The sequence below is a fragment of the Tamandua tetradactyla genome, chromosome 11 (assembly GCF_023851605.1).
Source record: "Tamandua tetradactyla isolate mTamTet1 chromosome 11, mTamTet1.pri, whole genome shotgun sequence".
Lineage (NCBI taxonomy): Eukaryota > Metazoa > Chordata > Mammalia > Pilosa > Myrmecophagidae > Tamandua > Tamandua tetradactyla.
Window position 1 is genome coordinate 79,412,859 of NC_135337.1, and position 16,952 is coordinate 79,429,810.

Genomic DNA, 16,952 nt, shown 5'->3' on the forward strand with positions numbered 1-16,952 from the left:
AGGGTGGGTGATGCCGTGTAACAAATAGCCCCCCAGATGTCAGTGGTCTAATACACCACACGCTTGTTTCTTACTCTCCGTCGTGCCCTTGGGGCTTGCCAGGTCCTACTGCAAAGAGCCGCTGGGGGCTCTGGGCTGGGTCAGGTTTTTACCACCTCAGTTGGGGGGCTTCCAGTTGAACCTGGCAGGGGAGTAGCGTCTCACACTGCTTGTCAACACTCGGGCCTCAAAGTTTCACGCATCTCTTGTGCTTGGCTTTCTGCACAGAATCACCCTGAGACACTGCCTGAGTACAGAGGGGTTGGGGAAGGAAAGAGGAGCATGGAGCAATTCCGGGGGGCCCACTTCCCACGAGGCCTGGGGATGATCAGCAAATGCTTGGCACAAGGTTACATGCTTAGCAGGGGAGGTGATGGCTAAGCTGAGAGCTCAAGAATGGAAGATGACATTCGAAAAGCTCGAGAGAAGGCTGTGCAAAGGCTCAGAGGCTCGGGGGAGCTTGGACTCGTGGAAATTAGGAGGCAAAGTCCTTCTGGAATGAGGTTTCCAATGGAGCTTGAGCAGTTCCAGCCTTGGAGACATCATGAGCTGGCGTGGGGAGGGGTGAGGTGACGACATCTTTGGATCTGTGTTCTGGAAGCTGCCACGTGGATGGGAGGTTGGGGGGTGGGTATGGGAGCAGAGATGCTGTTGGGAACAATTCCAGAAAGAGACAGTAGGGTCCCTGCTGGAGGGGTTTCTAAAGATGCTCTATGGAGATGTGGGCAGAGTTTAGGAAACAACTTGACCTACGGATGCTACCTACCTTGGACCTTTCCTAGGCTGGAAGGGACAGGGTGAGCGAATGGTGTTTATAGAGCCCAGTTGAGAGGGTAAAAGAGATGCCAAGCGATGGAAGCTGTTGTCATCGTTTAGCCTGTCAACCTCAGCATGTTGCATCAGGACTAGATTGTGCTGTTGTGTGGGCCGTTCCGTGCATTGTAGGCTGTTGAGCAGAAGCCCTGGCCTCCATCTCGAGGTGCCAGGGGCATTCCCCTACCCAAAGCTCCTAATCTTGCCCAGTGTGGGGAGGGGGCTGGCTCCCCCCAGGTAAGAGCCCTGTTGTACAGGAAGCCCATTGATGATGCACAGAGAGAAAAAATAAACACCCCCATATCTTGGTCACCCACCCCCTTCTCCCACTGGCCAAACTCAACCCAACTTTGGCACCAAAGTGTTGTTTGCTACCGGCCTCCCTCCCAAAGCTCAGAGCTGGCAGAAAGAGGTTCGAGGGGCAAGTGGAGACTTCCTGGCCTTGGTCAGAGATGTAAAGGTAAGAAATGTTGAAGGTGGAATGACCAGGATGTGCTGGGAATTTGGGGACATGGAACTGGAGAGAGGAGACGTGGTTGATTCTCAGTTTTCCATCTTGGAATTTGGGTGGATAATGTGACATCGAGTGAGATGGGGAAGCCTGGACTTAGGAACCAGGTTGGGGTGAAAATGGCAGAAGTCTCATTCAGTCAAGTTGAGGCTGGATGGGGGTGGTCCCTGCTTTTGAGGAAGCACAGACTCAATTTACCTGCTGACTTTATAGCACTTCTCCAGCAAGTAGGTATAAGCAAGTGGCAGGGGAAATGTATTAGTCAGTATACCGTAGGTTATGGGGCAGTAACAAACAGCCCCCGCAATCCCAATGGCTAACAAAAGCTTATTTCTGGTTTGCACTATCGGTCTGTCATTTTGCAATGACTTCATTTCCAACATCTTCACTCCTGTTCCCAGGTCCAAGGGGCAGTCCCATTCCATGGAGATGCTGCTCTCAAGGATAAAGGAAAGAACACGCTGAGTCATAAACCAGGGACGCAGCCAAGCCTGATAAAGGGATGGGAGCATGTAACCATCCCCCAGGGATGGACAGCAAATACTAAGGAAACACCCCAAATATGCAAGAACAGTCTCCTTCAGAGGTACCCACCTTCCCAAACCTCGTGACCCAAAAGAACAAAGGTTCACAAGACCCAGACTGCGGAACGAGGGGCAAGTTTACTTGGGGATGCTGCAAACATGCTTTGCTTTAAAGCAAAGACCACAGGCAGCCATGGAACAGGGTGGGAGGGCTGGGTGAGGCTGGAATTAGACCCTCCCCCATCTGGGAAGACTGAGGGGCCTCCCCGGACTGACAACAGAGAAGGCAGTGAGGAGCCCCCAGGCACGGCGGGGGAGTTCTGAGCCTCTGCAAAGGGAACTGAGCAGAAAGCAGGTGGTGGGAGGCAGAGTTTCCCACTGCAGCCCGCGTGATGCTTCGGGCAGGGTCAGCCTGTGCAGTGGAGGCATCCTGTGAGCCGTAGGGTGTCCAGCAGCATCCCAGGCCAGGAGAGGCCAGGAGCATCCCCCAGTTGTGACAACCAGAAGTGTCTCCAGACGTCATCAAGTGTCGCCTGGGGGGCAGGACCCCCTCTGCCCAAGAAGCACTGATCTAAGGGAAAGCATTGCCTTGGGAAGGCTGGAGCCCTGTGCCCCTGGAAGCATGGAGCGAAGGTGGAATAGTTCAGGGGAAGGTCTGGGGAGGTGGGGGGCTTGAACCCCTCGTTTAAGCTGCAAAATATCCAGCTCCCCCGAGGCCAAGAGCGCCTTTGCTAAGATTCTCAAAGGAGGAGAACCGGGGCTGCCAAGAAGCTCAGAGCCGCGTACTGGATGGAATCCTACAACATTTCAAGGAAATGGGCAGGACAGGCAAGATGGGTAGGATGGGCAGGGACCCTCTCTCCCCCTCTCCAGAAAGCGGGACCCAGATCCAGGCCAGCTCTGCTTTTCCCAGTTGCTTTATTAGACACACGGCACAGAGTGGAGCCTGCAAGCCACCGGCCAGAAGCTGGCAATTCCATTAGAACAGAACAGAACAAAACAATCCTCCGCCCTGACCCCCCCCATCACCCGTTATTGGGGAACGCACATGTGTGTGCACGCACACATACACAAACACACACACATGCGACTCAGTGGCTGCAGTGCAGGGAAGGGGCGGCAGGCCCCTCAGTACGTGATCTGGTACACACAGGCGCCCTCCATGGACCCCGTGACGACCAGGCGATTGTTGGAGGCCACGTCGCAGCAGGTGATGGAAGCGGTCTCGGGAACCTGGGGTGGGGCAGGGGGGATAGAAGGGGGGTTCATACACCAAACGTGGGATGCAGCACTCTATTTAAGTGCAGTCGTTTTGGGGTCCTCTTGGGCTCAGATCCCCCATGTGCCCACAGGAGCTGCTCGCTGCCCACCCCCCTTCACCCCTCCCCCCCCGCAGTACCTGGAACACCTGTCTGCCGGATGGCATGCCATAGACACCAATCAGGGCATCCAGCCCCACGCTCACCCACCACTGGCCTGGAGAAGGAAACCAGAGGGGCTCTTGGGCATGATGCATGGGGTGGAGGTGGGGCGCGGGGCTAGCTAGCAGCAGGGGCCAGGCTCTGAGAAACAGGGCGCAGGACGTGGGGACTTGCCACCCCAGCTCTGCCCACGCCCCAGAGTCAGGGGCAGCTGCCTCCCCCCTCCATCCCCTGGCTGTGGTTTCTGCCAACAAAGGGCAGGAGGGTGGGCAGAGACTCGGGGTGGGGGTGGGGGGAGGTGGGGAAATCCCCAGGCTATAAGGACACCACCCACCTCCACCCTGGCCCAGCCACTCACCATAGGGGGAGAACTTCAGACCAAGGATGACACTGCGGTCACATCCCACCTTCTGCCTCTGGCTCTGGCTGGAGTGCTGCAGCCACTGCTGCCCGTTGGCCAGGCCAAGCAGCACCCAGTCCTCTCTGGGGCTGGGGGCCAGGCACATAATCTGGAGGTGGGGTAGGGGCCGGGAATCGTCTGATTCAGGAGGCAGGCGAGAGCAAGGACAGGGGGCTCTGGGGTTCCAGCGCCAAATCACTTCCTAGCTGCTTCTCTGTGCCTCAGTTTCCCCACTGGTACATGGGCACATGGTCTCCCCTACCTTACTGGGCCTGCACGAGGCTATCAGCACCGGAAGAAGCTCGGCTTCTATGCTACGGGTTATCTGCCACCCCGAGGTGCTGGCTCCCCTCCTTCTTTGTTGCTGTCCAACCCAAGCAAGCCCCATTCCAGCCTCCCCACCCCCACCCCCGCACCTGAGACTCAAATGGGACCTCCAGAGGCTCCCTGACCATCTTCAGGTCCCAGCATCGCAGGCAGGCATCCAGCCCCCCTGTCCAGATGTGGTGGCCTCGGACGACCACACTTCTGCTCCCATTGAGGTGACCCGGGAGCTGTCTGGAAAGGAGGGGGTGGGGGAGGGGGGAGAGGGAGGAGTGGGGGAGGGGCCACCACCAGCTACCACCAGCCGCCGCCCCCTTCCATCTACTGCATTTAAGGCACTGCCCCAAGAAAACCCCGCCTGCGCAGAGCTTTTGTCATAACTGGCAGCGAAGGGACAAAAGAGGGTCCCAGCCCCATGTCTGCAGAATTCCAGTCCCGCCACCCCTAACTTCTAGCAGCCCCATCTGTCCAATGGGGTCCCATCAGAAACCTCCAGCGACCTCAGCCAGGTTTCAGCTAGGGCTTTTCACCCTCCATCTATCCCAGCCTCGGAAGGGTTCTGCAGGAACTGCTTTCAAGCAGGATAAGGGGATGAAGTGGTGGGTGAGTGGGTGGGGGGCATATTGTAATTATTGTTAACTTATGTGTTTTTAGGAAGAACAGCTAACATGGTTTTACGGTCTTTAAAATGAGTCGGCCCTCTGAAGACTCGGGTGGGTTTGGTTCTAACATACCCGGTTGACAGAGGGGGAAACTGAGGCACACAAGATTTCAACTCAGCTGAAAGGAGACAAAGCTGAACGTTTTCTTGAACATGACTGCCAGGAAGTTGGGGATCCCCTGGTTGGGGTTGGGGGGTCCTGCCTGAAGGCGTTCAGGGAGCACCTTGGTGACGGATGCCTGAAGTAGAGAGTGGGACCCCACTTCCACCCTGGGTCCCACCTGACTAAATTCTGGGTCCGCAGGTCCCAAATCCTGACGGTGCCATTGCTGAAGCCCGCGAAAACCAAGTTGTCGCTGGGGCTGGTGGCCAGGGCCTGGCAGGTGAGACCCTGGCAGGGCAGCTCGGTTTTCACGTGAAGCCAGGAAGCAGACAGGTCCCACACGCTCACGCCGGCCAGGTTGCTGCCACCAGTGAGCAGGGTGGTGCTGTCCGGGGACAGCAGGCAGGTCCGCAGGCAGGCGCCGGGGGTCTGGGGTGGGCAGGGGCAGAGGTGAGGCTCCACCCCTGCAGGCTCCCAGGAGCATCCCCCCACCCCCCCACCCCTAGTAGCCCATCATGCCCCTCACCTGGACAGGCAGGTAACTCTCCGGGAACCTGTCCTTGGCCACCTGGCCGGTTAGGCTCCACACCTTGACACCGCCCCTGCTGCAGGTAAACACGTGCCGCGTGAAGCTGCTGACAGCCATGGAAAGCACAGGCTCCCCGTGTTTCAGCATCCGCATCTTCTCCAGTTTGTATGGGATGGCCAACTTCTTGGATTGCCAGGGAAAGGACCCTGGCCTCTTCCAAGTATCCTCAAAGTCCTCAGGGTCCCAGGATCTGGGAGGGGAGGCTTGGAGTTACTGGCTTGCCAGCTAGCCCCTTCTGTCCAGTGGAGGGCAGGGGGCCAGGCACGTAGTATCTGAACCCCAAGGGGGTTTCGTCCTTTGTCAAACATACTTTTCTTCTTAGGCCTTGTTTCCCCATTACACTACACCATCATTAAGGTTTCATCTATAGTCTCCTTCTGTTATAACCACACACCTTTGCCTTCTGCCTGGAATGCTTTGCTCTCTCCAGCAAACTCCTACTCATCCTTCAAAGTCCTAACCGTTATGCTCATCCCTCCAGGAGGCCTTCTCTCCCAACCTTAGATCACAAGGTTGGGACTATCTGCATCCAGCTCCAACACTGACCCCATCACCACCACCAGCACCACCACCACCATGGAATTCCTTCCCCAAACTCACTGAACCCAGAACTAGGTATGTGTGGCTCGGGCAGTGATATTACTGTGAACATAACATACTGCTCTGCCCAGATTCCTCAGCTCAGTATGATGAGAACTGAATAGTGGTGATGGGGAAACGGGAAAGACAGGCCAGGCCAGAGATGGCTGAGATTCCCTGTTACCCTCTCTCCAGGCAAAGAGCGAGGGGATGTCCAGATACTTACATCTGCTTCAAAAGTTTACAGACTGTTTCCACAGGCTCCTGCAAGTGGAAGGAGAATCCCAGGTGACCCCAGAGAAGCTGCCTCAACTGGCACCCTCCCACCTGCCCCTTGCCCAGAGACAGGAGGGCACAGTCTTTACGGGCAGGTATCCCAGGTACAGATGTGGACGGAGTTGGATGAGGATGTCCTAAGCCAGGAGAACAGGAAGAGGCCAGCTCAGACCAGGGTCTCACCTGGACCACGTGGGAGGGCACCCCTTCTGTGGCCAAGTCCAGACTTATGCTCCCTTCTCTGGAACTCTCAGGAGAACTGGAGGAGGAGGTAGGCAGGCTGGGAACTGAGCAGACAAGAGCGGAAAGCAGCATGTACCAGGCTGCTAAGGGGAGGCTCCCCCCACCCCTATCCTGTTCCCAAAATCAGCCCCTTCCCATAGGATTACCTAAAGCATCTCTGGTACCCGTTTTTGCTGATAAGTCGGGTGATGTTGGAACCACCTGATCTTGCTGTTCAGAGAAAACAGAAGATTTTGGTTAGACCAACTGACCCGATCAGAGCCTTATGCCAAGGAGTGTGTGCGGGACTCACTGACTGCCAGAAACGTCTTTTTCTTGTCCAGGTGGAGTGGCTAGGGTACAGTCCCATTCGGCCCTGGGAGTGCCAACTGCAGATACTAACTTGTTTTAATATACTCATCAAACAAGCCTGGCTGGCTTGTTTGAGTCCTCCTTCGGTAAGAGGGAAGGCTCTAGGAGGGGACTCAAAAGGATCCATGAGGTAGACATGGACAAGCATTGAGGAAAGGTGGAAGGGCAAGGATGGAGCAGGTGGACAAATTAGATTAAAACCAGAATATCCAACCAGGTAACAACCCAGTCCTCAAACTCATCCCTTCGGGTACAGACAATGCATCTTTACTTACCAAGCTTGAGGCCTGTTCTGTTGCTGCGACAACAGGAAGGGAGGAGAATGCTGGAGAGACAGTACAACAGAAGGGTTTAACCCGTGCTCCACGGACCCAGCCTGGAGCCTCCCCATCCCACACCCTAAAGGGAGATTCACCTCTGTGTTTTGGCTGTACCGCCGTCGCCTCATCGTAGGTACCAGAATAAATCTGCCATAGTCGTCTTGTTAGAAGATCCTGCCAAAACTGGGACCGCTCGGAGTCCCAGAGCAGCCGGGTGTGGGGCTGCTGGAATGCAACGGTGTCCACTTGAGAAGGCTTCCGGGACCAGACGGATGACCTCGTGCCCGTCACGTCCGCGAAGTCTGGCCTCTGGAGGCTGGGTGGCTGTGGGGTCTGGACCTCTGCCTGCTGGGAAGGCTCAGAGCTGGCTGGTTTCCTGGGTTCCTGGCTGGCTTGTTCATCAGATGGGACTTGACTTACCTGAAGCTACCAATATAGGGGCATGAGACCCACCAAAAAATGCCCACCTCCCCAAGCCTGCTCCCCCATCTTCTAGGACCCAGAAACCTACCTCGGTAGACTGCAAGTCCAGGGGTTGGCCCCAGGTTTCTATAAGCTGTAAGAAGTCTTTCGCCTACAGGAGACAAGCAGCTTAATGGTTAAATGTTATCCAATTGAAGTCCTGAGCTATTAAAGCTCTCTCTGAAACCCAGTTTCCCCATCTGTGAAATGGGGATATACTGTGTATTGAACATTTCTGGGCAGACAAGTGAGAACACAAAGTCTTCAGGATAAAACCTGGCCTGAAGCACTCAACATGCAGAAATCAGCCACAGACAGCTGGTAACAAAATCTACTCCTGGTGGCCAGATACCAATTAGAATCAGATCCGGGCCCAAAGCCAAGAAGATGCACTTCAAAACTGAAACCTGAATGCCACTCAAGAAGCAAAGCTGTGTGAATATATAAAAATGTGGGGGGAGACATTTCATTGTACTTAAATATACTCTGGAATGCTAAGGAGATAATGGTCCCCTGCTGGAGAAAGAGGATGGCAAAAGTGCGGGACCCAGTGGGAGGGTTGCCTTATAGTATTTTTATATTTAAGATTGAGCTGTGTGATGACCACCAATTCAAAGTTTAAGTAAAAAATAGTTTCCCAAACTCAGAATAAAATCTAGATCAGCACTGTCCAACAAAAGTACAATTGGAGCCACATATGTAATGAAATTGTTCTAGTAGCCATGTTAAAATGAAACTGGTGATGTTAGTGCAATATATCTAAAATGACATTTCAATATACCACCCATTTAAAAAGATTGAACCGTCTTTCATTCTTTAGCCACTGAATTTTCTAAAGTGGGTGTGTAGTTTACAACACTGCACATCTCAATTTGGACTAGCCCCCTTCCAAGAGCTCAATAGTCCCATGTCACCAGCAACCACAGTATTGGCCAGCATGAATCTACCTCCATGGAAGGTACTCAGCAATTAAATCTCTGAATTTCCTTTTCCTAAATTCCACATTGACCGCTTAGAGGAATATGCTGCTTCTTACCACAGTGCCTTTGCATGTACTGCTTCTGCTGCCTGGAGCAGCCTCCCCTGCTCCCCCCACCCCCTCCATCCTATAACAATTCCTTTTTGCCTTTAGATCGCCTCTCAAATATCACTACCCAGACCATTTCCATTTTGGGCCCTCTCACACTAGGTACCTGGGCTCTATGGCAGCTGTCAGTCCTGATTTCATATTCACTCATGCAATTGATGGTCTCACCCTTGTGAGGGCAGGTCCCTCTACCTTACCCTATCCCTGTCACCTTCTACTCTCATTCATTTAGCCTCAGCTAGACTCACCACCTCCTCTTCCTTTAACATGAAACTACACCAGGCAGGATACCACACCAGAGCCCTGAGTCCACACTCCCTCTCTGGAACATTCTCCCCTCTACCTGGCTCTTTCCTTCACTTCTTAGAGGACTTTACTCAAACATCGCCAGCTCAGCAAAGCCTTTCCCAGTGCTATTTAATTCCTCTAGCACTTACTACTTATGCTTTTTCTCCCTAGCACTTATCTGACACTTATACTTCATTAATTTATAACCCCTCCCTCCACTAGACCATACTGTCCAGCCACAGGTGTCTATTTAAAGCTTAAAAAAAAAAATCAGAAATTCAATTCCTCCGTTGCCCTGGCACCATTTCAAGCACTCAGAGGCCACAAGGATGTTGCAGAAAGAATGTGTCTGTCAGAAAAAATTCCACTGGCCAACACCTCACTAACCCTAAGCAGCTGGAAGGCTGGGATTTATTTACCTGCTCTATTCAAGCTGCAGAACAATGCCTGCCATAGCAGGTGGTGAGATTCATTGAGTAACTAGAAAAAACCCCAACATTTGAGCAAACAGTAACCTTGGGCAAGGGAGTTCTCTCGAGTCAGTTTCCTTATAGGAAAAATGGGGTTTAACCACAACCCCAGCTAGCTTTGAGGATGGCTCTAGCCACAAGAGCTGTTGTTTCTAAAACATGCTCAGCGATGTGCTGAGGACAAAGACAAAAGAAGGAAACAAAACCTTCCAGCCAGTCCACCCAAGATGGAGCAGGAATGAGCCTCAGAGGAGACTTACTGTCTTGGCATGATATGGTACTATACGGGAGCGTGCATGTATGCAGCTATGTTTAGTCCAGTGGTGAACTAAATATAGGAAGGACAGAATGTTCTAGAGCTGTGCTGTCCAATATGGTAACTCCTAGCTCCAAGAAGCTACTGGAGCCCTTGAAATGCAGCGGATGCCACTTAGGAACATGGCCTTTGATTTTATCTAACACTAATTTAAATTTAAATAGCCACATGTAGCCGATGGCTACCAAATTGGACAGAATGGATTCTGTCTCTGGCCCACGGCTTAAGAGGCAGGCCTGTTGGAATTACGTACAATCTCCCCCACCGGCAGATGCCAACAAGCTCCCCAGAATTGCAGCCCAAGGCCAACTCTAGAAACCCAGGAGAATGTTCGCATTCACAAAGGAAAATAACTGCAAAAGGAAGGCAGCAGCCCCCAGCTGTTGGGCCCTTACCACGGAACCAGCTGCCGTGACCTCCACTCGCCCGGGCTCTACTGGGATTCCCATTTTGTAAATAAGGAAATCGAGGCCCAGACAAAACAGTGACTTTGGAAAAGTCAGGGAAAAACAGGGCCAAACCAAGGGGGCTATCTGTCTATGCTCACAGCTTCCTCCTTCCTTCCGCAGCCAGTTGGAGGTAAAAGGGATGGCGGAGGCAGGGCTTGTAATGTGGGGCCTGAGATGTGGGAAACACCCCTCCTCCATCAGAGCCCACAGAGCTCCAGGCTGCGAGTCTCCTGGGGCCTCCGGTGATGGATTCCCCAGTGAGCCAGCCTTGCTGCACGAGACCCTGGGGAGCCCTCTCCAATTCACCCCGGCTCGTTAATGCGCAATTTACCGGCACTTTAATGCGCTCAGCATGAAGAGCACGGCTCCCTCCTGCCAGCTAGCAGGCCCTCCTCCGGGAGCAGGGGGGGTCTGGGAGCAGGGGGGGCTGCTGCTGTTTGAGATTTTAAAAGGCACCGGGAGGAGGCGGCTGGAAAACAGGGAGCAGCGGGAAGGAGAGGGGGGTGGGGTGGGGCAGATGGTCTGTTGGGGACCAGATGCTGGGCTCAGCTGCTGGGGGGTGGGGGGCCTCCTGCAGTAGGAACTGCTCGTTGATGCCTCCTGGGTCAAGCAGCCCAGGGGGACCCCCTCTCCCTCTCTCTCTCTCTCTCTCCATCCTGATTCTCAGCAAATGCTGCCAGGTCCTTCTCCAGCACATGCCCACAACCTGATGCCATCTCTGAGATCTGAACAGCCAGCATCCCATGCCCGGACTGTCCTTGCAGAATGGTGTGCAGATTCCTGCCCCCTGCCTCCCCTCTACCCCACCACCTATCCTCCCCACAGCAGCCAGAGGGTACCCATGAGCCCCTGAGTCAGGGCTGGTCCCTTGCCTCTGTCCACGGCCCTCCCTGGCTCCCACCTCTCTCGGGGTAAAAGTCCTTGTCCTTCCTGCAGAACCTGCCCCATCCCCTTCCCTGCCCTTGCCTCTTCTTGCTTTCCCCCACCCCTCACTCACAGTTCCAGCTACACAGGCCTCTGCATTGTTCCTCCAACAAGCCAGGCTGGGTCCTGCCTCAGGACCTTTGCACAGGCTCTGCGCCCTACCTGGAACAATCCTCCCTCACATTCCCCCATCCCCAAGACATCCCCATAGCTCCCTTTCTAAACTACTTCAAATGTTGGCTCAAGGATTATCTTCTCACCAAGCCTTTCCCAGCCACCAGAAATCAGGAAATCACAATCTACTCCCACCCTGGTTCCTTTGCCTCCTTTTGGGGCTGCTCTATTCCACCTCCCCAGACATTCAGCCCTTACTACCACCTAACATGCTTCCACGTTTATCAGGTTCCTTGCACCCCAAGGGCAGGGATTTGTCCATGTTCTCTCTGTTTCCCTGATGCCTAGAACAGTACTTGGCAAGGAGGTATGGATAAATATCTGTTGAATGAATAACTGTTCTGGCTGCTTCCTGCCTCCCCCCCACCCCCCGCCTCGCCCTGGAGCTGTCTCCCCCTGTTCCCTGAGCTGCCCACCCCAGGCACTGCTAAGTTGCAGACATGGCCTTGGCCTCCTGCCAGCCACATCTGGCATGAGCAGAAAGTCTCAGCAACACCCAGGAGAAAGGGGCCAGGTGGCAGGGGGACAGGCAGGGGTAGAAGACGTGCTTCAACTCCAGCAAGGCATCCCAGGGGCTGGGAGGCAGGGCTTTAGGCACCCCCCACCCCCGCATCCAGGCCTGCCCCCACCCCACACGTGATACAGGGCCTTGAAAATGCGCAGAACCACGGGAGGAACACAGCTCAGTGCCTGGCACAGCACAGGCCCTTCATGTCCAGAACAACTGACCTGCAAAGAGCTTCAGGCCCCTGGACCTCCTCCGAGGCAGGCAGGAACTGCGGGAAGCAGGCCAAAAAGGCCTGACCCAGCCTGTCTCCTTGGAAGAGGCTCAGAGTGAGAATGGGAGCTGCACTCACAAGGTGTGGGAAGTCCACTAATATGGGGGGGGTGGGCAGGGAGGTGCAAGCCAGGGCCCATCCCTCCTCTACCCACAACCCTCCATGCTCCCACCTCACTTGGGGAAAAGCCCATATGGCACCCCCAGCCCCTTGCATGCCCTGCCCCGTCCCCTCCCTGCCTGCCACTCCTCCCTTTCCCTCTCCCTCCCTCCAAGCCCCAGCCCCGTGGGCCTCCTCACTGCTCCTTCAACCCACCAAGCCTGGTCCTGCCTCAGGGCCTTTGCACTGACTATGCCCTCTGCCTGAAACACTCTTTTGCCAGAGCTTTGCAAGGCTTGCTCCCTCCCACCCTCCCTACAGCTCTGTTTAAATGTTGCCTCAGGGCCTTTACACTGACTATGCCCTCTGCCTGAAACACTCTTTGGCCAAAGCTTTGCAAGGCTTGCTCTCTCCCTCCCTATAGCTCTGTTTAAATGTTATCTTTTCATGAGAGTCCATTCACTCATCCCCTCTCTCTGCCTCCACCTGGTCCAGCCCCCACCATTGACCACCTAGACCTGAAGTTGCCTCTACCTTGGTTCTCCAGCTCCCGCCCTCACCTCCCATAGTCTGTTCTCCCTGAGGCAGCCAGAGGGCACCTGTGAGCAACTAAGACTGGGCCTGTCCCTCCTCTGCCTACAACCTTCCATGGCTCCCACCTCTCTTGGGATAAAAGCTCAAGTCCATCCCATAGCCCACCAGGCTCTGCGCACCCTGCCCCATCACTCTCTCCCTTTCAAGGTGGGGAAGCCATAACCCCAAGCTCCAGCACACTCAACTTACCTGCTTGCTATGTTCCTGAAGGTCGTCTTGGATCTTCTGAAGCTGTGGCAGGATGGGGATCAGGCCAGAAAGTGGTCAATGGAGGTGAGTAAGAGTCTGGGGTGTCAGCAGCACATGTGCTTCTCCCCAGCTGTGTGACCCTGGACAAATCACTCTGCCTCTCTGGTCCCTACTCTTACCTGTTATACCCCGAGTTAATCAGGGAGCCCACTGGACTTCATTCTCAACAGGAACTGAAGGTCAACATTCTCCCTTTGCCCAGTCCACTCTCCATCCTCCTTTCCTCGCGCTCACTCCCTTCACTCTAGTCACAGAGCCTCTTCACTGTTCTTCCAACACACCAGGCTCTGTGTTGCCTCAGGGCCTCTGCACTGGCTAGTCCCTCTGCCAGATACACTATTCCCTGTTTTTTCTAGGGGTGGCCGACTCTTATCCTCCATGTCTCATCCTGATTAACACCTCTTCTGATAAACCCTTCCTGCTACCTTAGCTCAAGAAAATCTTTCCTTTCGCCCCTGTTACCTGTTTGTGAAACTGGTTTCTCTATTACCTTGTCTGTCTCCCCTACACCTAGAGTTGTGCTGTCCATCGAAGGAGCCACTAGCAAGGGAAACTATTTAAATTAAATCAAGTTAAGAATTCAGATCCTTAGTTGTATCACCACATTTCAAATGGATTGCAGGTACCAATTTGAACTCTGTAACCATGGAACATTCCCATCGTGGTGGAAAGTTCTAGAAGACTGCCCTGCATTAGCGGGTAGATTCTCGAAGAGCAGTGCTCCAAACATCTGCCGTATCCCTGAACATCCAACCTGGTCTGAACCATCACTCACTTTCAATATGGAATTTCTAGTTTTCACTGCAAAGTCAGTAAAGGGAAAAACTCACCCAGAGAAGCGGGCTCCATTACTCGCTTGCCCACAGTAAGCAAAAAATAAGTCAAGGTGGAAGTAGTCCCTGAACAGGATTCCTGAAGCTAAAGAGGTCAGCCCTTCAGGGCCCAGGGGCTGCAGCAGCCCCCTGTTGGGAGCCCAGGTACCTGCACCATTCCCCCCTCCCCTTACATCACCTGCTCTGAGGGATTGCCGGGTCTGGCTCACCAAGCAGTAAATGTTCTCCACCTGTGCCATCAATTTGGGGGAAAACCTGAGTGGGGGAAGAAAGACTGACTAGAAGCAGCAGCTCAGGAGGCCCCAGAGTATGAGCCCCCCGGCCCCTCAACTCAACCCCAACTGCAGGGCAAATATTCACTCCAAGAGCCAAATTTACGGTGGCACCCAAAAGCTCAGTGATCAAGAAAATAAGATTTTAATGCAATATTTTCCAACAGTGTCAAATGTAAGGTTACCCATTTCGTGCTGAATGCAATATTAAAATTTTAAATAAAAGCCAGAATCAGTATTACTGAGTTTTCCTTTTGCCATCTGCTCCATTCTGGTCCCCCAGATCCCCACCCCCCCACCCCTACCTCCTTTACTGACCCAGAGGCTTCTGGGTCACCCATAAGGGCCCCAAGGATAGGGACCAGGAAGGATCCTTTCCCCTTTTGGTGGGATGCAGGGCTGCCTCAAATCGCCCTCACCTGGAGAAATGTAACTTGAATTCTTCCAGTTTGTCCAAAGCTGTCAGCTCCTGAGGGTCCTTGGAACTAGAAGACTGAGTTTCAGCCTGGATTAAAAAAAAAAAAAAAAAAAAAGTCAGTAGAACTGAAGAAGATTTTCAGGCGCTCAGACTTTCAGGTCTCATCAGCATCTCATCTGATGCCTCCTTAGCGCTACCCTGAAGTCCCCTGGGATTTTGACCCACCCCCGTAGAGATAAGGAAGGTCCTTCTAAAACCTGAAGTTAATTGGCTTTCTCTCTCGGTATTTAAGTACCAGCAGAATAGCTTTAATTTTTCCCCCTGGCCCACAAAGTCTAAACTATCTATCATCCAGCCTTTTGCAGAAAAGTTTGAGCACCTCTGCCCTAAACTGCTAGAAAAAGTGGGTTCTCGGAAGGGCTGGAGGAGGGAGGCTTCTGCTTGTAAAATATGAACTTGGATGATGTAGTCCTGTGTTTTATCACCTGTGTCATCAGAAGTCAATTTAATTAAAAAAGAAAGTGTCTTGACACCTGGGACTCCAGGTGCCAGTGATGGGTGAACACTACCAGCTGGGAGGCATGGCTAGCATTAGCCCATCTCACAGGTGGATTCACAGATCGGGAGCAGCAGAAATGAATGAGGCCTTATCCCCCTAGTTCCCTAACTTCTGAGACACCCCCCCCCCGCAGCTCCCATGCTTGTCCCCCCTGCTGATGCCAAACCACGTCTTCCTCACCAAGGTTCCCGCTGTCTTGACGTTCACGACCCCATCAGAGTGCCCCTGGGAGTTGGGTGGGCTCTGAGAGGTCATCTTCAGACTCTGAAAGGAAAAAGGAGATGGCAAGTCCCCTGAGAGCAGAAATCCCAGCAGTTCCAGGGGGAGAAGCAACCCCCATCGTGTCCCAAGGCCTCCTGCCCCACACACCATTGTCTCTCTCCAGGACACAGTCCTGTACCCCCAACCCCTCCCCTGACCTCCAGCTTCCTCACAGCGTTCCTAAAACCTATATTCATTCATCAAACGCTCTCTGGTGCCTCCAGCTGTCCTGATTAACAGTGGGGACCCAAAAAGGACTGGGCCCTGGGCCTCACCCTATGATGTGGGATAGGACACACAGACTCTCTGCCCAGAATACGAACCAAATAAACCTCGGTTTTGAGATAATTTTTCAAAGCAGGGAAGATCTTTGGAAGTGGGTTTTGAAGGATGAGTAGGAGTTAGCTAGCGGAGATGGGAGGAACTTAACAGGCAGGAGCAAAGCAACCTCTCTCGCCTCTAATGACTCATAAGGCCCCAAGCCCCTTCCTTACTTCGCTGTGTCCTTCAAGGCCCTTCCAGCCTCCTCCCCAGTCAGGAAACTTGGCCACCAACTCACCTCCCCAAGGGTGGGGGCCCAGGGCAGGAGCTGTAGGGACGGCACTGCAAGGGTCGGTCAAGTTCAAGCCAAAAGAAAGCTTCTCCTCCCCCTGGGGGCCATTTGACCTGACCCGGCCCCGCCCCGGCCCGCCCCGGCCCCACCCCGGCCCCGCCCGGGCCCCGCCCCGCCGCCACCTGGTCCGTGAAACTGGTCAATGAATGAGCAGCAGCTGCACGTGGGCTCGGGATCCGCAGGCGACCGCCGGAGGCGCTGGCCAATCGCGAGGTCGATTGCCCACGTGGGCCGCGGCCGCCGTGCCCGATTGGTCGGTTTGCCGCGGTCGCCCGCCAGGCTGTCACTCATAGCGCCGCGAGCCTTCGCTTAACCCTTGCTGTCCCGCTGCGGGAAAGAGTGGCGTGCAGAGCCGCAGGCTGTTTGGGATCCTGGCAAACGGTGGGGCTATAAAGGGGCGGGGGGTGGGGGTGGGGAGCTGGGGTTTAGGGGTCAGAGGGTGAAACTGGGGGAAGGGCTGGGTGGCCTAAGGTTGCATTATCTGGTAAGAACCCTGATTGCTTGGTCCGGCCAGGGGTTAGCTTATGAGGGGCTTGGGGTTTTCAGCACCTCGAGATCAAGCCCCTTTCAGGAGAGAATTTAACAACTCCGGTTTATCCCCGGCTTCCTGTGAGCCAAACTCTGGGCTAGGCGTTTTATCAGTGAATTTTCCCAACTGCCCTTCCTTGGAGAAAGCGGAAGAGCAGATGTCTCCAGGCTGGCAGGCCAGGTTGAAGTCTACGGTGGGAAAGAGCTGTGGGCGTTCCAGGCAGAGGGAGAAGCCAGGGCAGAAAGCCTGCAGCCGTTGTTGGGAGCGTGAAAGGATGCAGCCTGCTGTGTACACAGTTTGGCCCTGGCCGTTCTCAGAAAATACAGAATTACCATGTGAGCCAGCAATCCCAAGTCTCAGCATATATATATATATATATACCCTCAAACTGTTGAAAGCTGGGACTTGAACAGATAGCTGTG

General features: G+C 54.1%; 1 protein-coding gene across 1 annotated transcript; it reads right to left on the reverse strand.

Moving 5' to 3' along the window:
• Positions 1-2,786: 2,786 nt before the first annotated feature.
• On the reverse strand, positions 2,787-16,069 carry TLE6 (TLE family member 6, subcortical maternal complex member). Its single transcript, XM_077121211.1, has 17 exons — positions 15,948-16,069; positions 15,308-15,391; positions 14,570-14,655; positions 14,088-14,133; positions 12,986-13,027; positions 7,666-7,728; positions 7,250-7,580; positions 7,110-7,159; positions 6,630-6,693; positions 6,424-6,527; positions 6,191-6,228; positions 5,323-5,575; positions 4,975-5,225; positions 4,125-4,266; positions 3,667-3,817; positions 3,287-3,363; positions 2,787-3,120 (listed from the first exon to the last, which is right to left on the reverse strand). The coding sequence occupies exons 2-17, from the start codon at positions 15,380-15,382 to the stop codon at positions 3,016-3,018; spliced, it is 1,878 nt and encodes a 625-aa protein (XP_076977326.1). The 5' UTR covers positions 15,383-15,391; positions 15,948-16,069; the 3' UTR covers positions 2,787-3,015.
• Positions 16,070-16,952: the final 883 nt, after the last annotated feature.